Genomic DNA, 22,233 nt, shown 5'->3' with positions numbered 1-22,233 from the left:
CATACAAGCGCTTGATCGTATAGTTATTCTCCTTTCTAATCTTAGCCGCCAGTCATGGATCCAACGGTTGCAGCGCCCTTCTTCCACTAACCTGCGCCCCGCACGGTGGCGCAGAGCCTCTCATGGCGGACCATCGCTGGGAAAAACTCAATCCGCGACCGTGCTGCATCAAGCGGCCAGACCCGAGGTTCTACGCGAGACGAGTATGATAGCGAATCAGAGAGGAGCAATTTCTCGGGGAGGAACAATTCATCGCGGTTAGGCGACGGTCACCCACGGACGCAAGTTTTGTGCACCGGCCCTGGTGAACAATTCCCGGACACCTAGCGTGCCGAGCACCCAAGTTGTGTGGAGAACGCCTACCGCACGACACTCCGAAGACTCTAGGGCCAATCTGGGGCTCCGGCTGGCAACAAATCGACGGGGACGGGGCACCCTCCCGCCTGGAACGCGGTGATGATGGATGGCGTGGTGGAGCGGTGGTGGAAAAGGAGCACAAGCGGGCATGGCCGAGGGGTCCGCTATTTGTAGTTGAGGTGGGTACGGTGGCGTGGCCAGCTGGCACCCAGTGAGGATCTCGGCGATGCCGGTACGCCGCCAGCGACCGCGGCAGTAGGAAGATCCATAGTGGCATGGGCCCACGTGGCATCCACCCGAGGGGAGAGGAATACGCGTCGAGTGGCTGACAAATTAACCCCATCCACAGACACAGCAGGAGTAGGAGAATAGTGCCTGCGTGGGAAGGGCTTGCCTTGCGGGCCCCACCTGTCGGCTGTCGGTGCGCTCGCTGCGCGAGCAGTAGTTGGGCCACACAGGAGGAGGGGTTTTGGGTCGGGGTTTAATTAGGGTTTCGGCCTAGGCTGCCTACCCAATCCTTTATTTATTTATTCTGATTTGAATTTCTTTCTTGTTTTCAAAATCAGTTTTTTGATTTCAAATTTGTTTGAGTTTCTCATAGAAATCAAGTGCACAGATAGAAGTACCAGCCTGAAGAGGTATATTTATTTGTACATGTATTCTTCTTTATAGTATATATTCTTTTCTTTTCTTCTCTTTTCTTTTCTATTTCCATTTTCAAATTCTATTTTCAAACTTAACTTGTCCCACGAATCTGAATACAAATGCATAAAATACAAGAACCTCAGCATGAAATGCATATTTCTATATTTATTTATTTGTTATTTGACTAATTTAATTCTATTAATTGAATATGCAAAAATAAAAGGAAACCAAATAATCTCCAAAGGTCCCATAATCCCCAAAACACTAACATATAAATAGATTCATTTATTTATCTTATTATTTTTCTCTTATACAAATTTTGGGCTTTACACTTCCTGTTTACTAAAAATCTCCACTAATGCAAAACAGAAGTTTCTTCCTTTGTGCAACCCCTTCTGTTCACCTCTCCCTGCTTTCCCGTTGAAATGGTAAGAAAGATAAAATTATACATAAATGGATATTTGTATCATGATTGTTGACTCCAGTCCCACATTCACAGCCACCTAGCCAACAAAATATATGTCTTTATGTTTTTTACTTTATACTCAAACATCATATATATATATATATATATATATATACTCTAACCTACCTAGACAACAAAACACATAAGTTTTGTTGTTCCATATACTCAAGCATAATATATATATACTCAAGCATAATATAGATATATTTATCTAGAAAAATGAAAAAACAAACAAAACTTGGTCGTGCTGAGCCAAACCCGCTATTTCGTATCTAAGGTCCAAGCACGAGACGGTAATTGGGTCAGGCCGTCACGGGTCCAATGGACAATAGGTCATATCTAGCTCGGCTAGTTGCACCTAAGGCCTAGACACAATACGATGATTGGGCTAGGGACATAGGCTCGGTGGACAACGGGCTAGACCTAACCAGCCGTGTCGCACCTAAGGCATAGACACAACATGGTAATCGAACGAGGCCGACATGGAGAATTGAAATTAGTGGGAGCTCTATCAAACATGCCCTCTCACATATAGTAGCATTTTATATTATGTAGCGATAAAAAAAGTAATCTATAATACCATACATTGATATCAGTATATCTTATGCAATTTCATACTATATGGCATGATACAATCCTGTATAAAAGGTAAATAGATGAATTAAATTGGGAAATAAAGCATTTGGAATTGGGCTGCACATCCAGGAGTTGGAAGGTTAGTTTAAAGTCAACAAACAAATCGCAGCTCATAGACCTGCTTTCTGTAGGTACATTCAGGGGCGGAGGGCCCGTTATGGCGTGGTATGGCCTGCGCCATACCTCGTCTCGGCTCAAGACAATACGAATACATAAATTATCTAGGTTTTCAGCCGTCCTACGTCTGACGCCTCCACGCGCCCACGCGTGTCTCCGCACACACGCACGGCCGCACAGGCACCGCTCGTCCGCTCCAGCTCTTGCACCGCACGGACAGACACAGCTCCACCCTCCATAGCTCCTCTCGCCATTGCTTGTGTGCCAGATCACCGCCCCCGGCCTAAGTCTCCGGACTGTGCATCCGCGGCGGAGCGTCTGCGGGCGACGACACCAGTGCGGCTCGCCCCCTCTGGCCGTCTGGCCTGATTGCCAGAGGATCGAGGTTTGTGATTTTGTGAAGCGCGTGCACGTGGTGACAACCTGAGATTAGAGGAATCGTATTCCAAATTTTTAATTCAAACAAAACCCAGGAAGAGGGAGGGTGTGTCGTGTGCATTGTAGACGGTAGAAAATTGAAATAAAAATATCTATATATTTTAGTTATTTGTGGGTGTGGAACTCAAAAAATTACAATTATCAGTATTGTACAGGTCGGCGTTGCTAGACTCTACTTATATATTTTGTATTAAATTTAGCTCTTTATTTAATGCTAATTTTTGTTTCTTTTTTGCTTGTATACTTATATTTTTTGTTAATTAAATTGCTGATTTGTATATACTCTTTAAAAAAAAATCTTCATTTAAGGTACTTTCTTCTTAATAATGTTATTTACTAAACTTCTCCTTTAGTTAATATATATCGTGTCCATTGCCATACCTTATTTTCGGGTTGTGCTCCGCCAGTCCGCCACTCGGTACATTACCTCAGCTGAGACAAAAATGGCAGGAGGGGATGGAGGAAGGCAGGGGCAAAATATCTCGGCCTCCCACTCCGGCTTCCATTTCATCCACGATGATGATCTCGTTCTCGTCTCCCAGCCCCGTCGCCGCTGACGTGGCGCCCACCGCGCGGAAAAAAATATTGCAGATATTTTCCTCACCGCTCCTTCCCCCCTCTCTGCTCGTCCTTGCCTCCCACCGCACCGCCGGCTCTTGCTCTGCTCGGTTCCTCCTGGCAGCAACCGAATGTCTCCCGACGCCGACGCCGCCGCCGGGGGAGGAGGAGGTGGAGAGGCGAGCGCCGGCGCCGGCGCCGGCGCGTCGTCGCCTCCCGCGTCCGCGTCCGCGGCGGCGAACGGCCGGGCGCTGGTGCGGTGGGACCAGATCCTGCCGCGCCGCTCCCTGCGGGTGCTTCTCGTCGAGCACGACGACTCCACGCGCCAGATCGTCACCGCGCTCCTCCGCAAGTGCGGCTACCGCGGTGAGTCGCCGCGCCCTCTACTCCTTCTCTCCCATGGCTCCCCAGCGAGACCTGCTTGCTGCGGCTGTTAACCCCCCACGGAAATTCTCGGCGCTCCGTTCTTCTGACTCCTCTCCCCCCTCGCGACCTCCGGGAGACGGCTGGCAGTGGCCGCGGTCGCGGACGGGATGAAGGCGTGGGAGGTCATGCGGGAGCGTGCCTACGACTTCGACCTCGTCCTCACCGAGGTCGCCATGCCCTCCCTCTCCGGCATCCAGCTGCTCTCCAGGATCGCCGCCGCCGCCGAGTGCAAGAACATCCCCGTCATCAGTAAGCCTTTTTTTTAACCCTTTTCCATTAGCTGCTCTTTGATCCAAGCCCGATCCATATCCCCCTTCCCTCCAAATGCTTCGTGTGTGCTCACGACGTGCCTCGATTTCTTCTCTTCTTTCTTCTGGATCAAATCGCCCCTGGGAATGGATTAGACTTCACTATTATTAGCCAAGCTGTAACTTCAAGCAAGCGACTGGTGCGATTTACAGTACATAACTTTATGCTCACTGCTCAGCTCCGCTTGTTTTTTTATATTATGCTCTGCACATGCTTGTTACTAAAACCGGGATGCTTGCATCATGCCTGTTTCGTGTCAGCAGCTTTAAGGTTACTGTCTCATCATTGTTAGATTAGATTTCTCTCCTTTGTGCTGTAAGCCAAGTGTTGCGTTGATATGTGAGTGGAAGCAGTTTGTTTGCAGAGTTTCTATGGTCACTGCTGTTCTGTTCTGCAAGAACTTGATTCCAAGTATACTATTTTTGAGTGGTATATATAATTCTTTGAGAGTCTATAAATCAATCACATAGTTTGACTGGGAAATGGGGTTCAGCTTAACAAAAAAAGAGGTGGCAGTAGTCGTGGAGATCAAACTAAAAAAAATATTGAATTGCAGTGTCTGGTTCATAGCCGCTGAAACCAAGATAGCCGTGGCGTTACATCAAGTACTTAGGGAGTCTTTGAATGCACTAGTGTTAATAGTTAGCGACTAAAATTAGCTGGAGACATCCAAACACCCTAGCTAATAGTTCAAATATTAGCTATTTTTAGTAAATTGGTTAATAGTTAGCTAGCTAATTCCACTAGCAATTTTTTAGCCAACTAACTATTAGCTCTAGTACATTCAAATACCCCCTTAGTTAATGCCACTAAATCTAAGCTAAATATAGGGGATGCTTGCATTGAGTGCGCAAAAAGACAAAAAAGACTTTACTAAATATGAACAGCACTTGCAACAAAGAACAGAAAATGAGCTGTAAAACATGTGATTGATGTGTTTATGTGAACTCAACCGTTATTGCAGCTCTGTTTTCCTAATTACCTAATGTGATCACAACCACTTGATCAGCTGATCAGCCTAGTATAGCGATGTGTTCATATGATATAACATAATGCCACACGTGCATCACAAGCGGCCTTGACCTAATAGAATTGCTGAACCTGATATTTAGATTTGTTATGGGTTTCATTTGTTTTGCACTGGTTGCCTATGGCAGTGATGTCATCCCAAGATTCTATTGGCACGGTGCTCAAGTGTATGCAGAAGGGTGCGGTGGACTTCCTTGTGAAACCAGTAAGAAAGAATGAGCTGGGTAACCTGTGGCAACATGTGTGGAGGAGGCATGCAGTAAGTTCTTTTTCTGCAGGTCTTTAAGAACATGCTTCCTTCTGCCATGGCATATTGGTGCATGCCGCAAATTGTGGCCTTTTCCAAACGCTTTGTTTGCTGTTATTTGTCAACCTATCTGGATTTAGTTTGGCTGCCTTTTCTTTGAACTTCATGAACTAATATATAAATAGTCATCTGAGATCCTTTGCAAAAAACTGTAAAATGGTCATGTAGCCACTTCAGCTTTTATTGTCTATGATTTATCTGTTATGTACTGTCAAATCATAGTTTTTCTTTGCGATACTTAGGCATTAAGAATTCAATGCAGATGAATTGCCAGACAAATGGATCAGAAAATAATGCAGCCAGCAATCATGTAAGTACCAATGTTGCTAATGGGTCAAAGACAGGAGAAAACAATGATGAGGAAAGTGATGCCCAAGTAAGTATCTAACCTTGCTTACAGCGTACCTGTTCAACTGGCATTAATGCATGTGTTAAGTTTCACATTTGCATCCCTGCTTAGCTTGACAACACCAGTTTAATAGAAAGTAATGAAGTTTGGCAGTATAGCACTATAGCATTTATAGACATGTCCTTTTCTATGATGGTTCTTTTTCTTGACTTTAACATAGTGAGTGTAACTGGCACTGTTTAATGGAATCAGTTAGAGTTCATCATTTCATCCTTTATGCGGTTCTGATATAACATTCATATTGGATTTCTTTGCCATGTTACGTTATGGAGACTGTTTTGTCTTGACTAGAGCTTTGGTAACAAAAGGGAGACTGAAATTAAGAGTGCTGAGACGTTACCAGATATTCGTAGAGATGAAATGGCTGGCTCATCCAAAAAAATTGAACTACAAAATAAGTCTAATGATGGAGTAAACACAAAAGTGGATGCGTCAAAAGATAGCGATGGTAAAGAATTCAAACCTGGTCACATGATTTTATGTTAACTTATGCTCTGTTGCCGGTAAGTTAGTGTGTGCTATTCTATTGTGCACATGTAGCAGTAATTTGTTATTTCATTGCATGCAGGTGCTCCAAGTGAAAGTGAGAAGAATGTGCGTTCCAAATGCCTTAATGGTATTACTTCTGCAAAGGTGGCTGAGCAAATAATGGATAATGCCTTGAGGATCACGGATGCAAGTTCACGTCGTCCAACCAATCTTGGCAAAGATTTGGCTATGACTGAACCAGCAGCTGATAGAAAATGCCAATCTTTAGTGATGGAAAATAATGCTGTCAAAGAAAAGAACCCTGGTGAAAAGTCGAAGAGTGCTGTAATAGGTCATGCTGATTCTTACCCCTCCCAATTTCTCGAGACCAACTTGGGAAAACAACAGTATCGTAATGGTTACAAGAATCAAGAATTCAGGGAAAAAGATATCTTTAATCACTCGAATTCTTCTGCCTTCTCGAGGTACTTTGTGCTGATGGATTTTTTAAACTTTAGTCTAAAATTTTGATTGGTATCTAGTTCTTGAACGTGGCTGGAAATTATCTGAAATGCATGGCTTTCTGTCCATGCCCATTTGTTTCTTTATGAGGTTACATGTTTAGTACTTCTATAGACCGATAAGGCGATAAGTCGATGTTAGTAACTGCTCAAATGTATTGCATAACTCTGACTAGCTTTATTTAACTTGTCCATCGCTTCAACATGACACAGATATGGCAATAGAAGGATAGAATCATCAGGTGAGATACAGTTTCTTCCTTCTCGTTGCATTGTTGGGCAAGAGCAGCATGTTCATGGCAAGGACCCAGTTTTCCAACCCAATGGGGTCTTGCTGCCTCCCAATGACCATAATACAGGTGAGAGTACAAGGCAAGCTCGAATTACTCTGGACAGTAGCATGGAGGGTGCTGACATCATTTGCTCCAGTAGTGCTAGGGAAGATGCTGGTGCAAGTAGTTCTTCCCATAGAAAGGACAGTATGAGCCATCCCTCATATGGGTTTGTACCTGTTCCAATTCCTGTCGGTGCCATGATGCCCTATCATTGTGGTGCAATTCTGCAGCCAGTATACTACCCACAGGGTCCACTTATGCACTGTAATTCATCTGCAATCAACAAGGCAACAATTCATCAAACCTCTGGCCAATCTAACTACCGTGAAGATTGTGGTAGTGGTAGACCATCTCAGGTTGATGAACACAAACAGTCAGAGGAAAAGCACCAGTTGCATCATTCAAGACAAATTCATCGGGAATCAGGACAACCAGTTGACATGGTTAGAGCTCACATGGATCATGCTAACCAGAGTGCAAGCTGCAGCCGGGATATCTGTAAAGGAAGCGGATGCACGGGTAGCGGTGAAGCCGATACCAATGCGAACACGACGGTTGCCCTAGAGAGTGGCAACGAGAGTGGCATCCAAAATAGTGACAGGTCTCACCGAGAAGCTGCTTTGATGAAGTTCCGCATGAAAAGGAAAGACAGATGCTTCGATAAAAAGGTATCTCATTTGACAACCTTCTAGCCATTAAATAGGTACCGAGCGATTTCTTCATCTAACCGTACATTCCATTTTCCATCTCTACAGGTCAGGTATCATAGCAGGAAGAAGCTTGCGGAGCAGAGGCCAAGAGTTAAGGGGCAGTTTGTAAGCCAGAAGCTGAAAGCAGCTATGGCAACGGAAGCCGAAACTGACTCGTGACGGGCGCTAGTCCAGAACTGTAATTTTGGTTCTTCCCTTCGCGCCAGGTGTGGGCGATTGGACTGGTAAGTCTGAAGGCTGGCAAAAGTTTTTTTTTCTTCCTTCCATGGTTAGCCTTTCTGTACAAAGGTGAACTCCACGTCGGGTGTTTGTTGGCATCCAAGCCTTATTTTTTGCGAGGTACATCAAGTTGACAAAATGTTCGGAGGGATAGGGTGAAAACGGTGCAAGCGCCATATTTCGTCCATACGCTTAGGTGTTTGTGGAGTGTGAAAGCAGAGCCTGTACAGCATATTCACCACCCATTCTGTTGCCATTACAATTGTAGTAACTTGTAATTACTACTATGACAAAAGTAGACACTGTTGTAGAACTTACAGCCAGCAGGTCTTTTCCATATGGGACAGTAGCATTTTATTTATTAATTGGTTGATCATATGAGGACAGTCCCGAATGCAGGACAGTTAAGATTTGTTTGATCCAATCCAATCATCCAGCATTTTGCTTGCCTTAAACTGGACAAGGAATCAGCAGGGTGCACACCTTGTCCTTGTCAGCTATTGGTACACAGCAGCATATATCCTTTGCCTGTGTTTGCTGTACTACTACTCTGGAAAGCATCAACGAATCATCGTTCACGGGACAAGTGTCATTTCACCCAACGACTGGTGCACATGAAGGATAAGCTGCGGATTTGCTGGGATTAATCTGCGCCGTAAGAGGAATCCGCAGTTCCTTGCTGCCAGTTTCATCAAGGGCATCTAGAGGTGGTAATGGATCAAGAGGTGGTAATGGATCACGATCCAAATGCTTCTTCACAAAAAGTTAAGGCCCTCAAATAATATTAGTTCAAAAAAAGTTAAGGCCCTCAAATAATATTAGTTCAAAAATGAATAAGAATAAGGCCCGATCCTAATCTGATTTGACCCTTAAATTTTGCAGTGTAAAGTTTATAGCCTATTATGACCCCGGCATCCCCGTTGCACAGCCAGCATTGCTCATCTCTCTCTCCGTTAGTTAGAGCTTGCGCCTCAAGTTTGGCACATTTGTTTGCCCGCCGCGCTTGGCCTCCAGCTCCAGGCTTCGTCTTATAAACCCAGAGGTCCACCAGCCTCGCGGGAATCTCACCTGTGAAAGCGAGCACACGCAACTTAGATACGCAAGCACGTCAATGGAGAGAAGAAGGGTGGCCGCATCGTTGGTGGCGGTGGTGGTGCCGCTGCTGCTGTGCTCGTGCTTCGTCGCCGGTGATCAGGGCGAGCCGGCGGCGGGGGGCTCGGACACGAACCAGCTGTGCGTGAGCAAGTGCGGGACGTGCCCGACGATCTGCACGGCGTCGCCGCCGACGATCCTGCCGATGACCGCGCCGCCGCCGCCGGCCCTGGCGCTGCTTCCGCTGTCCGCGCCCCCGCCGCCGTACCTGGAGCTGGGACCGCCGCCGCCGCCGGGGGACGAGTACGACCTGCTGCCCCCGGTCACGCCGCTAACGAGCCCGGCGCCGGAGTCCCCGTGCTCGACCCCGCCTTCTTCCTCTTCCTCGTCGTCGGAGCCTCCGCCGTCACCGCCCCCGCCGCCGCCACCGAAGAGCAGCAGCGGGTCGTCGTCTTCCTCATCTTCCCCGTCGGCGCCCTCGCACTTCTCCTCTCCGCCGACGCCGCCGTCGTCGTCCAACCCGTACTACTACCTGTACCTGTCCGGCGGCGCCAAGGTCCGCGGCGGCGCGTCCAGCGCTTGCGCCACGGCGCTCGTCCTCGCCGCGTTCCTGCCCGCCGTCGCCCTTTTCAAGTGACGCACGCTTCTGTTGTTAGTGCAGTCATCTGTCGGCTGTCGGCTGTCCAGACCGGTGTTTTAAGATTCATGCATGCATGCATTACGTACGCGCCTCGTTTTGGCATCCGATTCGGTGATGCTCTCATCTGTCGGGCTTTCCGGCCGGTGCCAGATGATCGATCCATGCATGCGGATAATAGCAGCTGTCTTTGCAATTTGTTCACTGTATCAACGTTCCTGTACGTACCTTAATGATTTTGTAAAGTGAATTCTGATCGATGATGGCTTCATGCTCAGTGTCGGTGAGTAAAGTCTGTTACTAGCGATTTGCTAAAATTTAGATGCCTGAATTTAGTTTTTTTAGACAACGATTTTTTTGCATATGTTTTATACTAAATTTTTTGAAACGACGACGACTCAGCACCTCCGAGTTGGAAGGATTATCGTGTGGCTCTAATATGCTGATCTCTGACTCTGCTTAGTGGTCGGACTGCTTCATTTTCTCTTCAGTTTTGCTGCGGCCACCTTAGCCGCTGCTGCCTCTCGACGGGTCTATGGTTTCTTTGAAGGTACATCACCACCATCGCCATCACTATCACCTCGTCATCGGATTCATCCAGGGGGGAGCTAAGCTTATTACCGGTGTCAGCTGACACTGATGAATTCCCAAAAACCCAATGTAAAATACTATTTAAACACCGTTTATAATATCGAAGACATCAGTTACAAACAATACTGACACCAGCGAACTTGGAGCCTGGCTTCGCTCCTAGATTCATCCAAGACTAGTTCATCATCATGATCTAGAGAAACATAGAAATCAATTAGACATTTACTTGGACGTACCTAGTACATGTAATACCGACTTGAGCAGGAGTTTACATCATGCCTTTTTGTTGACACATTTTTCGGGCACCAAACACTCAACAAGAACCAGCGGCGATGATCTCTGCACAGGCGCGGACGGTCCGCGGTCAGGAGCCGGACGATCCGCGACCTGGCGCAGGGCTAGGGTCAGTGGCGGGCCCAGGATTTAGAGGGTGGGTATTCGAAATTTTTTATAAGATGTTTTTTTGGAAGATTAAAACATGTCTATATATATATATAACCTATAATTAAGCACACACGCTATGGTCATAACTGATTCAATAACTAGTCTACTAAACTCAAATTTCATGAAACTATTTCAAAAGTTTTAAATCGAAATGCATCTGTTTGTTGTTGCTCGGTTGCTGGCTGGCTGCTTGTCCTCTTTGGCATTTTCCAATCGCTAATGCCCCACCTACATCCCAGTACTGCAAGCAGCAAATCAGGGGAGGTCAAGGTCGGGTGGCCACAGGCTAGGTGGGCTTGGACATCGGCACGATGGGACCTTGCCCCCTGGCTGTCTGTCCTGGCACGCGGTGACGCGCCTGACTATGGTGGATTGAAGCCTCGGACGACGGACAATGCAACAACGAGGCCAGATGCAACGCAATGACAGTTAACCGGTCAAGTCTAGGTACCTAGCTGTTCTGCGGAGCCACAATGGCGCAACGGAGGTGCTGGTGTCTCCATGGCATGTGGTGCTGTAAGACGTGACCACGACTTGGTGGCTGGCCCATCTGATGGCTCTGCCATGGTGCGACTACAATAGGGTTTGGGGATTTTTTTTGCCATGAGGTGCTGAGGTGGGCTTTGTCGCTCTATTGGGTCTTATAGTCCACGACAAACTATTAGGTTAGTTAGGTATGAGAAATAGGAAGGAGATATTTTGGTCCAAATTAACATAATTCTTTTGTTTATTTGATTCATTTTCTATCTATGCATATACACTATATACATGTATATATATTGAAGTTCTTTTGCCAAAATAATGGGTATTCATTTGAATACCCTTGAATTGAATGAGGCCCGCCCCTGGCTAGGGTTCCCTACCTGACGGCCGGACGGTCCGCGCGTGCGCAGGGGGCGCGTGCGCAGGGACCGTCCGCCGGCTCAATTTAGTGCTCAACATATGCCCCCTTGCCTTTTGGTGGAGCTGAGCAAACCAAAAACAACTAACTCGATGTGATTACATCAGTTCTCTTAGGCATCTTGCCACATACTAGGATGGTACTGTTTGAGGAAACGTCCATTCAAAGCCTTGGGTAAATCCTTGCCTTGTAATGTTTGTAGTAAATAGGCGTTACCAGACATTACCTGTTTTACTTTATAAGGACCCTCCCAGCTTGGCGACCATTTCCCGAACTTCCTGTCTTTATTCCTTAGAGGCAGGATGGTCTTCCACACCAGGTCCCCTACTTGAAATGACTTTGCTTTGACCTTCTTGTTGTAGGCCCTAGCTACCATGATCTTGTCCTTTTCTATTGCTCCCAAAGCTATCACCCTCTTGTCGGTCACCTCATCAATATTATCCATCATTGAATTACAATAATCAATGACGGTTAGATCATTTTGTCTGGCGAACCTGACAATATTCAAACTTATTTCCACAGGCAACACTGCTTCCTGCCTATAGACAAGCTCAAAAGGAGATACTTTAGTATCACTATGTTTAGATATTCTGTGAGCCCATAAAGCTTCGGACAAAATCTTATGCCAATGCTTAGGATTATCGGAAATCTTTTTTTTATCAAGTTAATCAATGTCCTATTACTAGACTCGGCCTGCCCTTTGGCCTGAGCATAATATGTACTACTTATTAAGTAAGCAATAGTAGTCTGCCATTGACTTGTTCTGCCTTTGACCTGTTCTGCCATGGCTCTGGTTCTGCCCCCACAGGCCGTACACGCAGGTGTCCAGCAAAAATTATTATGCCCGCGTGAGTTGAAACTGACCACCAATTCAGCCACCCTTTGAAACTGATCAGTTCAGCCATCACGCCAAAGCTTATAAACCGCTCCATGTCTCCTTTACTAGCCAATATGGTACTAAGTTTTTGCAAGACAATACAACAATACAGCAGTGCAGGCATTTTGGGCCGCTTTTTTGGTGCGGCCCATACTCTAGCTAGGTTTGGGCGGCCCATAGTCGCGCGACAGCAGCAGGTTCTTCCTCCGTCCGCACGATGGAGCGCCCAACCGTCAGTTCCCCTCGGCTGCCCCTCGGTCAGCTCCACGACCTCAGCTCCACTCTCGTAGGCTGCCGCGTCCGCCCCTCGGTCAGCTCCACGACCTCAGCTCCACTCTCGCAGGCTGCCGCGTCCGAGCCAGTTCCCCTCGGTCAGCTCCACGACCTCCACTTCTTTGACTTCAATGCACTGGATTATGGAGATATATGGTGCCGCGTCCGAGTCAGTTCCCCTCTCGCTCCCTTCCTGCACTTTGCCGAGGTCCGCAAGCTCCCTTCCCCCTTTGTCCTTCCTGCATCGGGAGCCGGAGGACCTCGCCTACTCCCTCCCTCCATCGGTGCGACAGCTGTCTCGGCCGAGCCTGAGTCGAGCGGAGCAAGTGGTATCCAGAAGTGCTATCCAGAAGCACTCGCGACAGCTGCTGGTAGGACTCAAATGCAAGGATTCAGACACAAGGATTCAGACAAGCTGCTAGGTCTATTTTGTTCCTACCCCCAATTTTCATACTTTTAGTGCTACAGGTCTGTTCTGTTGTATTCATCTCAAGCAGTTCATGCTCATGTTCACCCAATCTTGCCTAGAGAATAAACAAAAGAAAGTTTTCATTCTCACTCAAGCATGATATTTGTTTGCGTGACATTTCTACACATAAAAGCAACCTTTGAAAGAGAAGCTATAAAAAACTTTCTGTTACAAGAAAGATGAGTAATGCACCTCTAACTCCTCCAGATCAATATCCGGTTCAAGTGCAGGTCGAACAGAAGATCTTAAACCTGCCCTGTTGATCTGATCACTAAAATTTTTTAGTTTGCGTGACATTTCTGCACATCGCTTTACCTGCAATGGAATTAAGATGTGTTTGTCAACATAATTAAAAAGTTAGTGAGTCCAGAGATTTTTAAATATCAGCAACAGCCCAAACAATACGTTTTAGTACTGGCTGCTTCATCATCATAGATGTTTATGTACTATGCTATTTTTAAAGGATGTGAAGTCTGGTTCTAATTTCCTATCATGTACCATATTGTACTCAGTGCTATGAGCATATTTTAACTGGTAACTTGATTGGCAATCCAATACTCATGATATCAAATAGCATAATGCAATGAGTAGATTAACCCCTTTTCCTCAAAAATTACACTGCATACATGTTTACCAAAATTCTTGCTTCTTAGCTGCTTCCAATAACTTTGGGAAACAAAGAAAGTTAAAAGTATTAAACTTAACCATTTGATAGAATGACTTGATTTGATTCTGCGTGTTCTCTGTAATAATTTTATGAGAGAACAGAAAGATTCACTATTCATAGTGTGAAAGTGAAACACCTAACCTGTAATGCTTGTACCAGAGAACTGTACTATACAATTAATGTATTTCAACAATTATGGGAGGGGGCACAAACTTGGCTGATGATGCCAATTTGTTCAGAAGAAGAAACACTACCAGGAACAAAGCTATTAGTAATATTTCTGCTGAACCTTTCTTGTGTTCCATTTACATTCGAGCAAATGAAAAGAAAAATCCCTATCAATGTTTATCAATGTGATGTTTGATGGTAGAAACACCGTCATCGCTAGAGTACAACATCCCTTTCTTTTGGGACAAACACAGGTACATTTTAAAGTTGGTGCCATTTGACTGATTATTACTCTAATGTTATGTAGATAGTGTTATAATAATGGTTACTGTTGCATTCATATTTCAAAGTACTTTACTATTATCATGATTTTATTGTTGTGAACAACATGGTATTTTTTTTAAAGTTAGCTTTGGAGAACTGCACTAAGCCAAGCAAGCTTAAATCATGAAACCTATGCTTGTAGTTTAAACTCCAAACATTAAAGCGCTATTCATAACATTAGAGTACATCATAGCTGGTATTTTTGAATTTCCTGCCTTCTAATCGTTGCTAGCTGCTGCATGGTTGCTAAATATTAATGTTTTCTCTATTACTTTGAACAGACGTGTGAACTTGATTTGTGTTGCTGAGTGGTGCTTGCTAGACATTACTGGATTTTTAGGTAACCACTGAAACATCAGCGCCTTCTTTCTCTAATAAAAATCTAATGTTCACCATATATTGCATTTTGACTTACTAGGGTATCCTAGAATTGGTTATAGATGCTTGATTCAATAGGATATCTCTCTTTTCGTTATAGCTCTATGGCATGCATGATTTATGGTAAAATGCATATACAGGGACAACCATAGGTTCAAATGTTCAAAAACAAAAAACTTGAAAAGAAGACCACCTAGAGAACAAATTTGCAGCTGAAACTACTTATAGCCAGTTTTACTTCAGTTGCACAATAATTCACTATAACTGTTAAGATTATCTTGATTAAATTCCTTGTGTGGTGCTTGATCGTAGCTTTAGTAATTAAAATGTTGTTCTTTTTTTATTTTGTTTATATCTGGCTGCACGAGCTGCACTTTGCTTCTGAACGATCCTGTTTTCCTGCAAAGGACACTGTACAATTTTCTGCCCCGTTGGAAAAGGTATGTTTCCCCTCTACTCGTTTAATCTGCAATGGTTGTATGATCCATTGTGTAATTGTCTGCCTTGGAGTAACATACACACAGATTATAGCTTGTTAACATAAATCTGAACTTTTTTTAATACGGAACTGTTTTCTTGTCCCATTCCCTCTCTTTAAATTACTTATGTACAAATGTCATTGCCACAAATGTGATTCCCTCTCTCTAAAGCCAGCTAATCAGAACTACTTTTAATAATATCAATTAATAGAATTCATACATCTTATGGTTAGGACACTTAGGCAACATATTTTGTTCTAGCACTAATATGCTACAATCAGTGATAATTAAATTCTGCAATACATAACCCTTTGTATTTGTTAGCTGCTAAATTCTGAGTCCTCTAAATTGTAATTTGACATAATCAGTAAATGGTTGATAATTAAGGACATTAAATAAAATACCAGACTCGTGTGTATTTGGGGTATTCTTTGGACTGTATAAAGTTTATAGCATGCTTCCGGTATATAGAGGTCGATGCTAATTCTTAGATAAACAAATGATAGTTGGGAGGCTTAGCTGGTAGCATGCTTTTTGTATGTTTCACTTGCACCCGCCCACAATTCTTTCTCTCACCCTCTTCTCTTCATGCTTCTTTTTTGGATCTACCATTTAGCGCAAGCGAACACCCTTAAGGGAAAGTATTGTTGCTTATATCTCTTTTCTCTAAACTTCTTTAGTGCTTTCCTTTTAGTTTGAGTCCTGCTTGTTCAACCACACAAGATGAGTAAACTATGCGCCAGCTCATGTTCAGGAAACTAATCTCCATCAACAACTTCCTATCCATCAACAACTTCATATCCTTCAACAACTTCCTCTTACAATGTCACTATCAAACATTGTAATGTGCAAACCATTGCGTGTTACATGACTCCTAGGCATTTAGAAGAATGTGCGAATCAACGAGTACGCCCAACACAAAGAAGTTCAGCTTATTGTTCAGTCACTGGCCATCTTCTATTTCACAACAATTTCTGGAGTATGAGAGGGCCTGTTTATTTATTAGTCAGCTGAGGATTTCGATCTAGGCATTTTGGAGGCAGAAAAAATAGGCCAAATAAAAACTAGGATGTGAATTCAAATAACCTGTCCTTGTAAAGTCCTGATGAATATTGATGAAAATGTCTGTGAATTGTTGAACAATTGCAACTTGAACAGTTAAACTGTAAATATGAGACAATAAGATCAGCACCTTAACAGTATAATCACTGGAAGCTGTAATGACACTGCAAAAAGGAGGAAGGAAAAGTAAGCCTTTAATTCTTTTCAGGATTCAGGATATAAAACTGCCTGGAACATGAATGAATGCATGAATACTGAAATTCTGAACCTAATCCAAAAGAAATAAGAAGAGATTGAAAAATGCAGCCTGCAGTGTGTTGGAGAAACTGACATAATTCATGATGGGTGCATTATATAATTTCTGGTGCTGTATGTTGCATGGGAGGACTTTTTGTACAATACACTTGTACCTGTCCCCAATTTTCTCTTTCTCACCCGCTTCTTTTTGTACAATACACTTGTACCTGTCCCCAATTTTCTCTTTCTCACCCGCTTCTTTTTGTACAATACAATATTCTGATAGCGAGGACTAGACAAGACTCCAAGTTACATGTTTGCTGCTAAATTCTGAGACCTATAAATTGACAGAGTGACTTTGTTTGTTGCTAAATTCTGATACCTCTAAATTCAGTCATATTAATACAACGATATATTGTACATATTATTTTAGCATTTTTATAGACAAGAGACTATATGTCATTTAGTCTTTTTAATGTTTTTTTGTATCTTTGCAATAATGGCATGATAGATCCTATAAGAACAATGGCATTAGGTAGACGTACTCAAAATAGGACGGTGGCAGGCCTGTCTCCCTTTCCTCCGTAAGTTTATATAAGTTTATTTACTTTTTACATCTATATGTATGAAGAACTTAAACTAAAGTTCGTGTTTTATGTAGTTTCGTGCTATTTGACGATATTCAAGATGTCAATAACTTACCACAAGTAAAAAGTGTCTTTGCGAGGGTAGTTGTTAAGTTCCCTAGGCGTCGTAATAGTCAACACTACATCCTACAGGACATCACTGTGAGTCACTTCAACAAGCATTGAAATAGACCCAATATATTCATGTTATTATAATTACATTCTTTGACTCATACAACCTGTACTCCCAAATATCTAGGGATCCAAAATCGAAGCAATTTCTAACGGCAATAATGTCCAACGGTTCGATGCCTTACTCACACAAGGATGCACATATACATTGTATAGAGTGGCATTATGTCTAAACCGGGAGGAACTTCAATTTCGCAATATTGGTCATGGGCTAGAGTTGGGATTGATAACACATACTATTGTGGATCCATTCATGAAGCCAATCCAATTTCCTCCATTTCCAAAGTATCTTATGCCATTTCATGAGGTTTACCAACAACCGCATAAGACATTCGTAGGTAATAACCCTTCTTTCCATATAGTTTATATATATATATATATATATATATATATATATATATATATATATATATATATATATATATATATATATATATATATCACTAACGCCTGAAGTCTAAATAATTCAAAGGTAACTAATCATATGTGAATTGTTCAGATGTTATTGGCATAGTTCTTCATTTGGAACCATTAAAGCATATCGGTGGAAGACCGTATAGAGAACCTGTACTAATGGATTCTAGGTGGCACTAATTTTCATATATACATTCTTTTTTAAAAGCATTATGCATTTGTTAGGTCTTATTCAGACGATTAAGGTTTTTAATAGGTGGGATCTAATCATCGTGGGGGTATGGACTGACCTCTTGCAAAGAAATGCTCTACGATGGTCGTTAGCTAGAGTTGACAAGAACATAATTATTGGAACTTTGCTACGTTGTAACCATTATCACAGTAATGTCTTCTGTGCCTAACATCTTTCAATATAATTTAATTCTTACTCATATTAATAATTATATACTATTATAACAATAGGGTGCTTGGAAACCTCGGACCACATCACTATTCATTTCAACCCGGATCATCACACTATATACCGCTTGAAGAGTGAGTGGTTCTTATAATATATTTATAGATTATAGATATAGATACAATTAGAATGACAATAATTTAAAATAATCATGTTCTTACAAATCATGTTCTAAATTGCAGCAATTCGTCGTTCGTTGATTGACAATCCAAGGAGTCGTTTCATCGACAAATTTCTAGAGAACAGACGACAACATTTGGCGACTGTAACATAGGATTGAGACATGTGTTCTAGCTTGTTATAGTAGAATACTTTGTTAGTCATGTATCAGATGAAACTTATTAATAATGATTTGTGTTCTGTTTTTATTAGTCGTGTGTTCGATCTCAATGTTAACCGCTTTGTATAGAACTATGTGACCTCTCTATTATCTAATAAATAAGTTCATCATCATTAGTTTGTTTGTCAGTGTTCTTATTAGTAACTACTTCCTTTACAAATTAAGATGGTTTTGGAAAGTAAGAACACACCTCTTCAAAAAAACATAGTGTGCATAGTCCACCGATAACAGGGAAGCTGTTACCCCTGAACCTATTTTCTACCTGTAAATATCAAAAGTGACAGTGTTGATCATCTTACCAATGCAAACAACAAGTTTTCGTAAAAGCACAACATCTGAATCCTTGAAGAGATCAAGTGGTGGTGCCAACCATGCCTGATTTGTGCTAACTTCACCCATCGTAGCATCTTCCCCATAATCTGTAATATGAGGGTGCCGAACCTCTTCATCAACCGAGTGTATGGGGAAAAACTTGTGGGTTATAGGCAGAGAGGATGAAGGAGATCTCTCATCCAGAGGATTGCTACTCTCAGAAGATAAGTACTTATTCACTGAGTCCATCTTAGGTGGAAAATCCTCCTAAGTGCTGCCAAACAGCTGCAGTGACAAGTATGGTCTGGTTTCTTGTTCTGTCTGCTTGTATATATGAGTATGGCCAGGAAAGTTTGGGAGGAAGGGGCAAACCTTGGAATTATCAAGGCATAGTACAACAAACTGTACAAGCAAATGCACCATTCTCCTACTCTTTCTTTTTACTGCTCTGTTCAGAAGGTGAATCTCAGCCAGCATCTCCATAGTTTCCTTTGATAATTCCTCGCTGACCAAGCTTCTCTTGGCAAGAATATCCAGAAGTGTTTTAGTAAGAGAGCACCAGTCACGCTCGCTAGAGAACAGTAAAAGATATTTGCACCGTGTGATTGAAAATTGAGTCAAATCCAAATCAGACACATCAGGTCTGGTGGACAATGTACAGGCAGAAGCCCTCTGAAAGAGCCAGCCGAGTTCATTAAGGAAGTGCAGAACTTGAACCCTCGTGTTCTGTCTGCTTGTATATATGAGGTCGGCTTTCTTGTGTGCTATTGCTTCTCATGAAACCACCAGCAGGAAAATCTTGGGTTGATATATCGTGTGAATTTACAACAGTAGCTGGCTCCATTGAATGGCTCTTGCTCTTGTTATTACCACTGCTGTCGCTGCTCCCTTGGGACAGAGATGTATTTGTCTCAGGTGTTGAAGTTGCAAGGCCAGTTGGAAAAACTCCTAGCAAATCCATGGTTGATGGCACAGTTTGCTTGTCGATTCCGTTGGTCGTCTTCCCCACAGAATCCTCCCGTTGCACTTGTTGCTCTTGCAAAGCATCCAAATCAACGACTTCAGATGGAGGAGACTTGTCCGCAGAGGTCATATTGTTCAATGAATTTATTTTGCTGATAATTTCAACCAGATTCTGCTTATCTGGTATGGGAGGAATGCTAGGCACTTTACCGACGCTAGAACCTGACATTACGGACAACAAATTCCACTATACTGGTTAAAATCACAAAGTCTTGAAACGGTATATTGAGTATGGGTGTTAGCAGTCAGTACCATGCAAGTGCACAATCACTGTAATAATATTGACAATATCCTGCGTCCTATTTGCTGCATTTTCTTGGTTTCCAGGTAGCAGCAACTGCGAAGAAACATCTGCTGGCTGGGTTTTTCTTCTCCGCCGGTTGTGCCCAGCAAGCCTACGCCGGCTGCTCCTCTTACCCTCGTCAAACTCCACGAGTGGGTGAAATCTAATCGATTGACCAGAAGAACCAACTTAATTGGTAACTAAAACTCCCACAGCCTACATCGGCGCCGGCTGAAACCGCAGCATGAATCCGTGCTACAGGAACATGTCTCTAGCCCAGCAAGCACACACTCCATACGAACCGATCAGATCACAAAAATAGACTCCTAGCACTATATAGGCAGTAGCAAAGGTCTACTACTACACATTGTTCAAGGGTAGCAGGTGGGCTTGGGAGAGATGTAGTAGATGTGTTTCCTGTCCAGAATTGCAATAATCTAAGTATGAATATGACTAATATGTTTCTACACAAGTCTGTTGGTAGACTAAAAGACGTAGATGGATCTGTTCAACAATAACGATGTTCAACCTCCATTAAGAGAATTGTCTACCAACACCCTTGAAGGTATATATACTAATAAAATGCAATATTTGATCTCTCACCAAGGTTTTAAAAAGGAAAATATTAAATGGTTTAGTAGGACATGTTGATGCAAGGCAACGTAAGCGGGAAAGAGAAAGAGGACGATATGCAGCGATGAGTGATGAAAAAAGAATGAACTGAAGAAGCGTTGTGAGTCACGCAAAAACGAAAACATTGAGTACTCAAAAGGTATGTTACCTATTTCCATGAATCATTCATCAATAAGGGTAACACATATGTGTTGTCGGGTTACTTTATTGATGCAAATGTTAACTAAAACGATGTTCATATTGTGTAGATGAATGTCCAGAGGTACCTGTCAGCGGCGGAAGCATAATTGATTTAACTAAATCGTGTGATAACACTCAAGGTGAATATGTTTGTTTACCATGTATTGACAATGGAGATTATTGATGGGTAATATATGATGGTTCAGGAGGTCGAACTGATGCGAGACAATGTAAGAGAGAAAGAGAAAGAGCACGATATGCGGCGATGAGTGTTGAAAAAAAACGAATTGAAGAACCGTCGTCAGCCACGCAAAAAAGAGAACGTTGTTCACCATGAGTATTCAAAAGGTAAATTAAGGCTGCTTGTGCATCACTCATCTTTAAAATAATGCTTTTCTTATGTGTTATCGGGTTACTTTGTGTAGATGATTGTCCAGATGTGGCTATAGGCGACGGAAGCATCATTGATTGTACTATACCGTGTGGTATCACTCTAGGTAATTACATTTCTTTGTTATGTTAATTAACAACAACGATTAATAATGGAAAAGGATATAACTGGTTAGGTGGATGTGATGATGTGATACAACGTAAGAGGGAAAGAGAAAGAGCACGATACGCCACGATGAGTGATGAAAAGAAAAATGAATTGAAGAGGCGTCGTCAGTCAAGCAAAAATGAAAATGTTGTGCACCATGAGCGTTCAAAAGGTATGTTAATCATGCTCGTGTGTCACTCATCTTTAAAGTAATGCTTTTCTTATGTGCTCTTGGGTTAGTTTGTAGATTGCAGCATACCTGCACACAAAGAGAATAATAATCATCAAAGCATTGACACTCTAGGTTATTATGTTTCTGTGTTATGTTATTGAAAGACAAAAATTATAACAAATGTGCCCCAATAGTGAGTTGAGCTCTCATCATTCAACCTATAATATATACACCTAAGAGCTTTGTTACTTTCAACTTTAAGGCGCATCAGCTCAGACGGGTCATCAACATGATTCCAATCCAAGTTCAGAAGTTTTAGATGCAAGGGAACGTAAGAGAATTCGAGAACAGATTCGATTTGCAACTCTAACAAGGGAACAAAGGGCATTGCGTAATACTACACCATGTCAAAAGAGTGCAAGGGAAAACTATAGTAGAAGACAACAAGAAATGCTAGCTCAAGACTCGATCGCAATTGAGAATCCGAAGTTTACGCCGGAGCTTGTGTGGAGTT

At 42.9% G+C, this 22,233-nt stretch overlaps 2 protein-coding genes across 2 annotated transcripts; both read left to right on the top strand.

Moving 5' to 3' along the window:
- Nucleotides 1–3,184: 3,184 nt before the first annotated feature.
- Nucleotides 3,185–8,374, top strand: LOC100272683 (uncharacterized). The gene is made up of 8 exons (NM_001359735.1): nt 3,185–3,583; nt 3,731–3,892; nt 5,110–5,240; nt 5,551–5,664; nt 5,989–6,145; nt 6,266–6,650; nt 6,900–7,689; nt 7,777–8,374. Exons 1-8 carry the CDS (start codon nt 3,349–3,351, stop codon nt 7,888–7,890), a joined length of 2,088 nt encoding a protein of 695 aa, NP_001346664.1. The 5' UTR covers nt 3,185–3,348; the 3' UTR covers nt 7,891–8,374.
- Nucleotides 8,375–8,521: 147 nt separating this feature from the next.
- LOC103647049 (pectinesterase inhibitor 10) lies at nt 8,522–9,956 on the top strand. Its single transcript, XM_008671616.4, has one exon. It carries the CDS (start codon nt 9,062–9,064, stop codon nt 9,677–9,679), a length of 618 nt encoding a protein of 205 aa, XP_008669838.1. The 5' UTR covers nt 8,522–9,061; the 3' UTR covers nt 9,680–9,956.
- Nucleotides 9,957–22,233: the final 12,277 nt, after the last annotated feature.

This window comes from Zea mays, chromosome 2 (assembly GCF_902167145.1).
Source record: "Zea mays cultivar B73 chromosome 2, Zm-B73-REFERENCE-NAM-5.0, whole genome shotgun sequence".
NCBI lineage: Eukaryota > Viridiplantae > Streptophyta > Magnoliopsida > Poales > Poaceae > Zea > Zea mays.
Note: the sequence above shows the minus strand (reverse complement) of the source record. Positions and strands in the feature narration are given on the sequence as shown.

Excerpts from the sequence above, each read along its gene's own strand:
- LOC103647049 (XM_008671616.4), top strand. The coding sequence starts at position 9,062 with ATGGAGAGAAGAAGGGTGGCCGCATCGTTGGTGGCGGTGGTGGTGCCG.
- LOC100272683 (NM_001359735.1), top strand. The coding sequence starts at position 3,349 with ATGTCTCCCGACGCCGACGCCGCCGCCGGGGGAGGAGGAGGTGGAGAG. Across the intron at positions 5,241-5,550 it reads ATGTGTGGAGGAGGCATGCA|ATGAATTGCCAGACAAATGG; the intron begins GTAAGTTCTTTT and ends AATTCAATGCAG. Across the intron at positions 6,146-6,265 it reads TGCGTCAAAAGATAGCGATG|GTGCTCCAAGTGAAAGTGAG; the intron begins GTAAAGAATTCA and ends CATTGCATGCAG.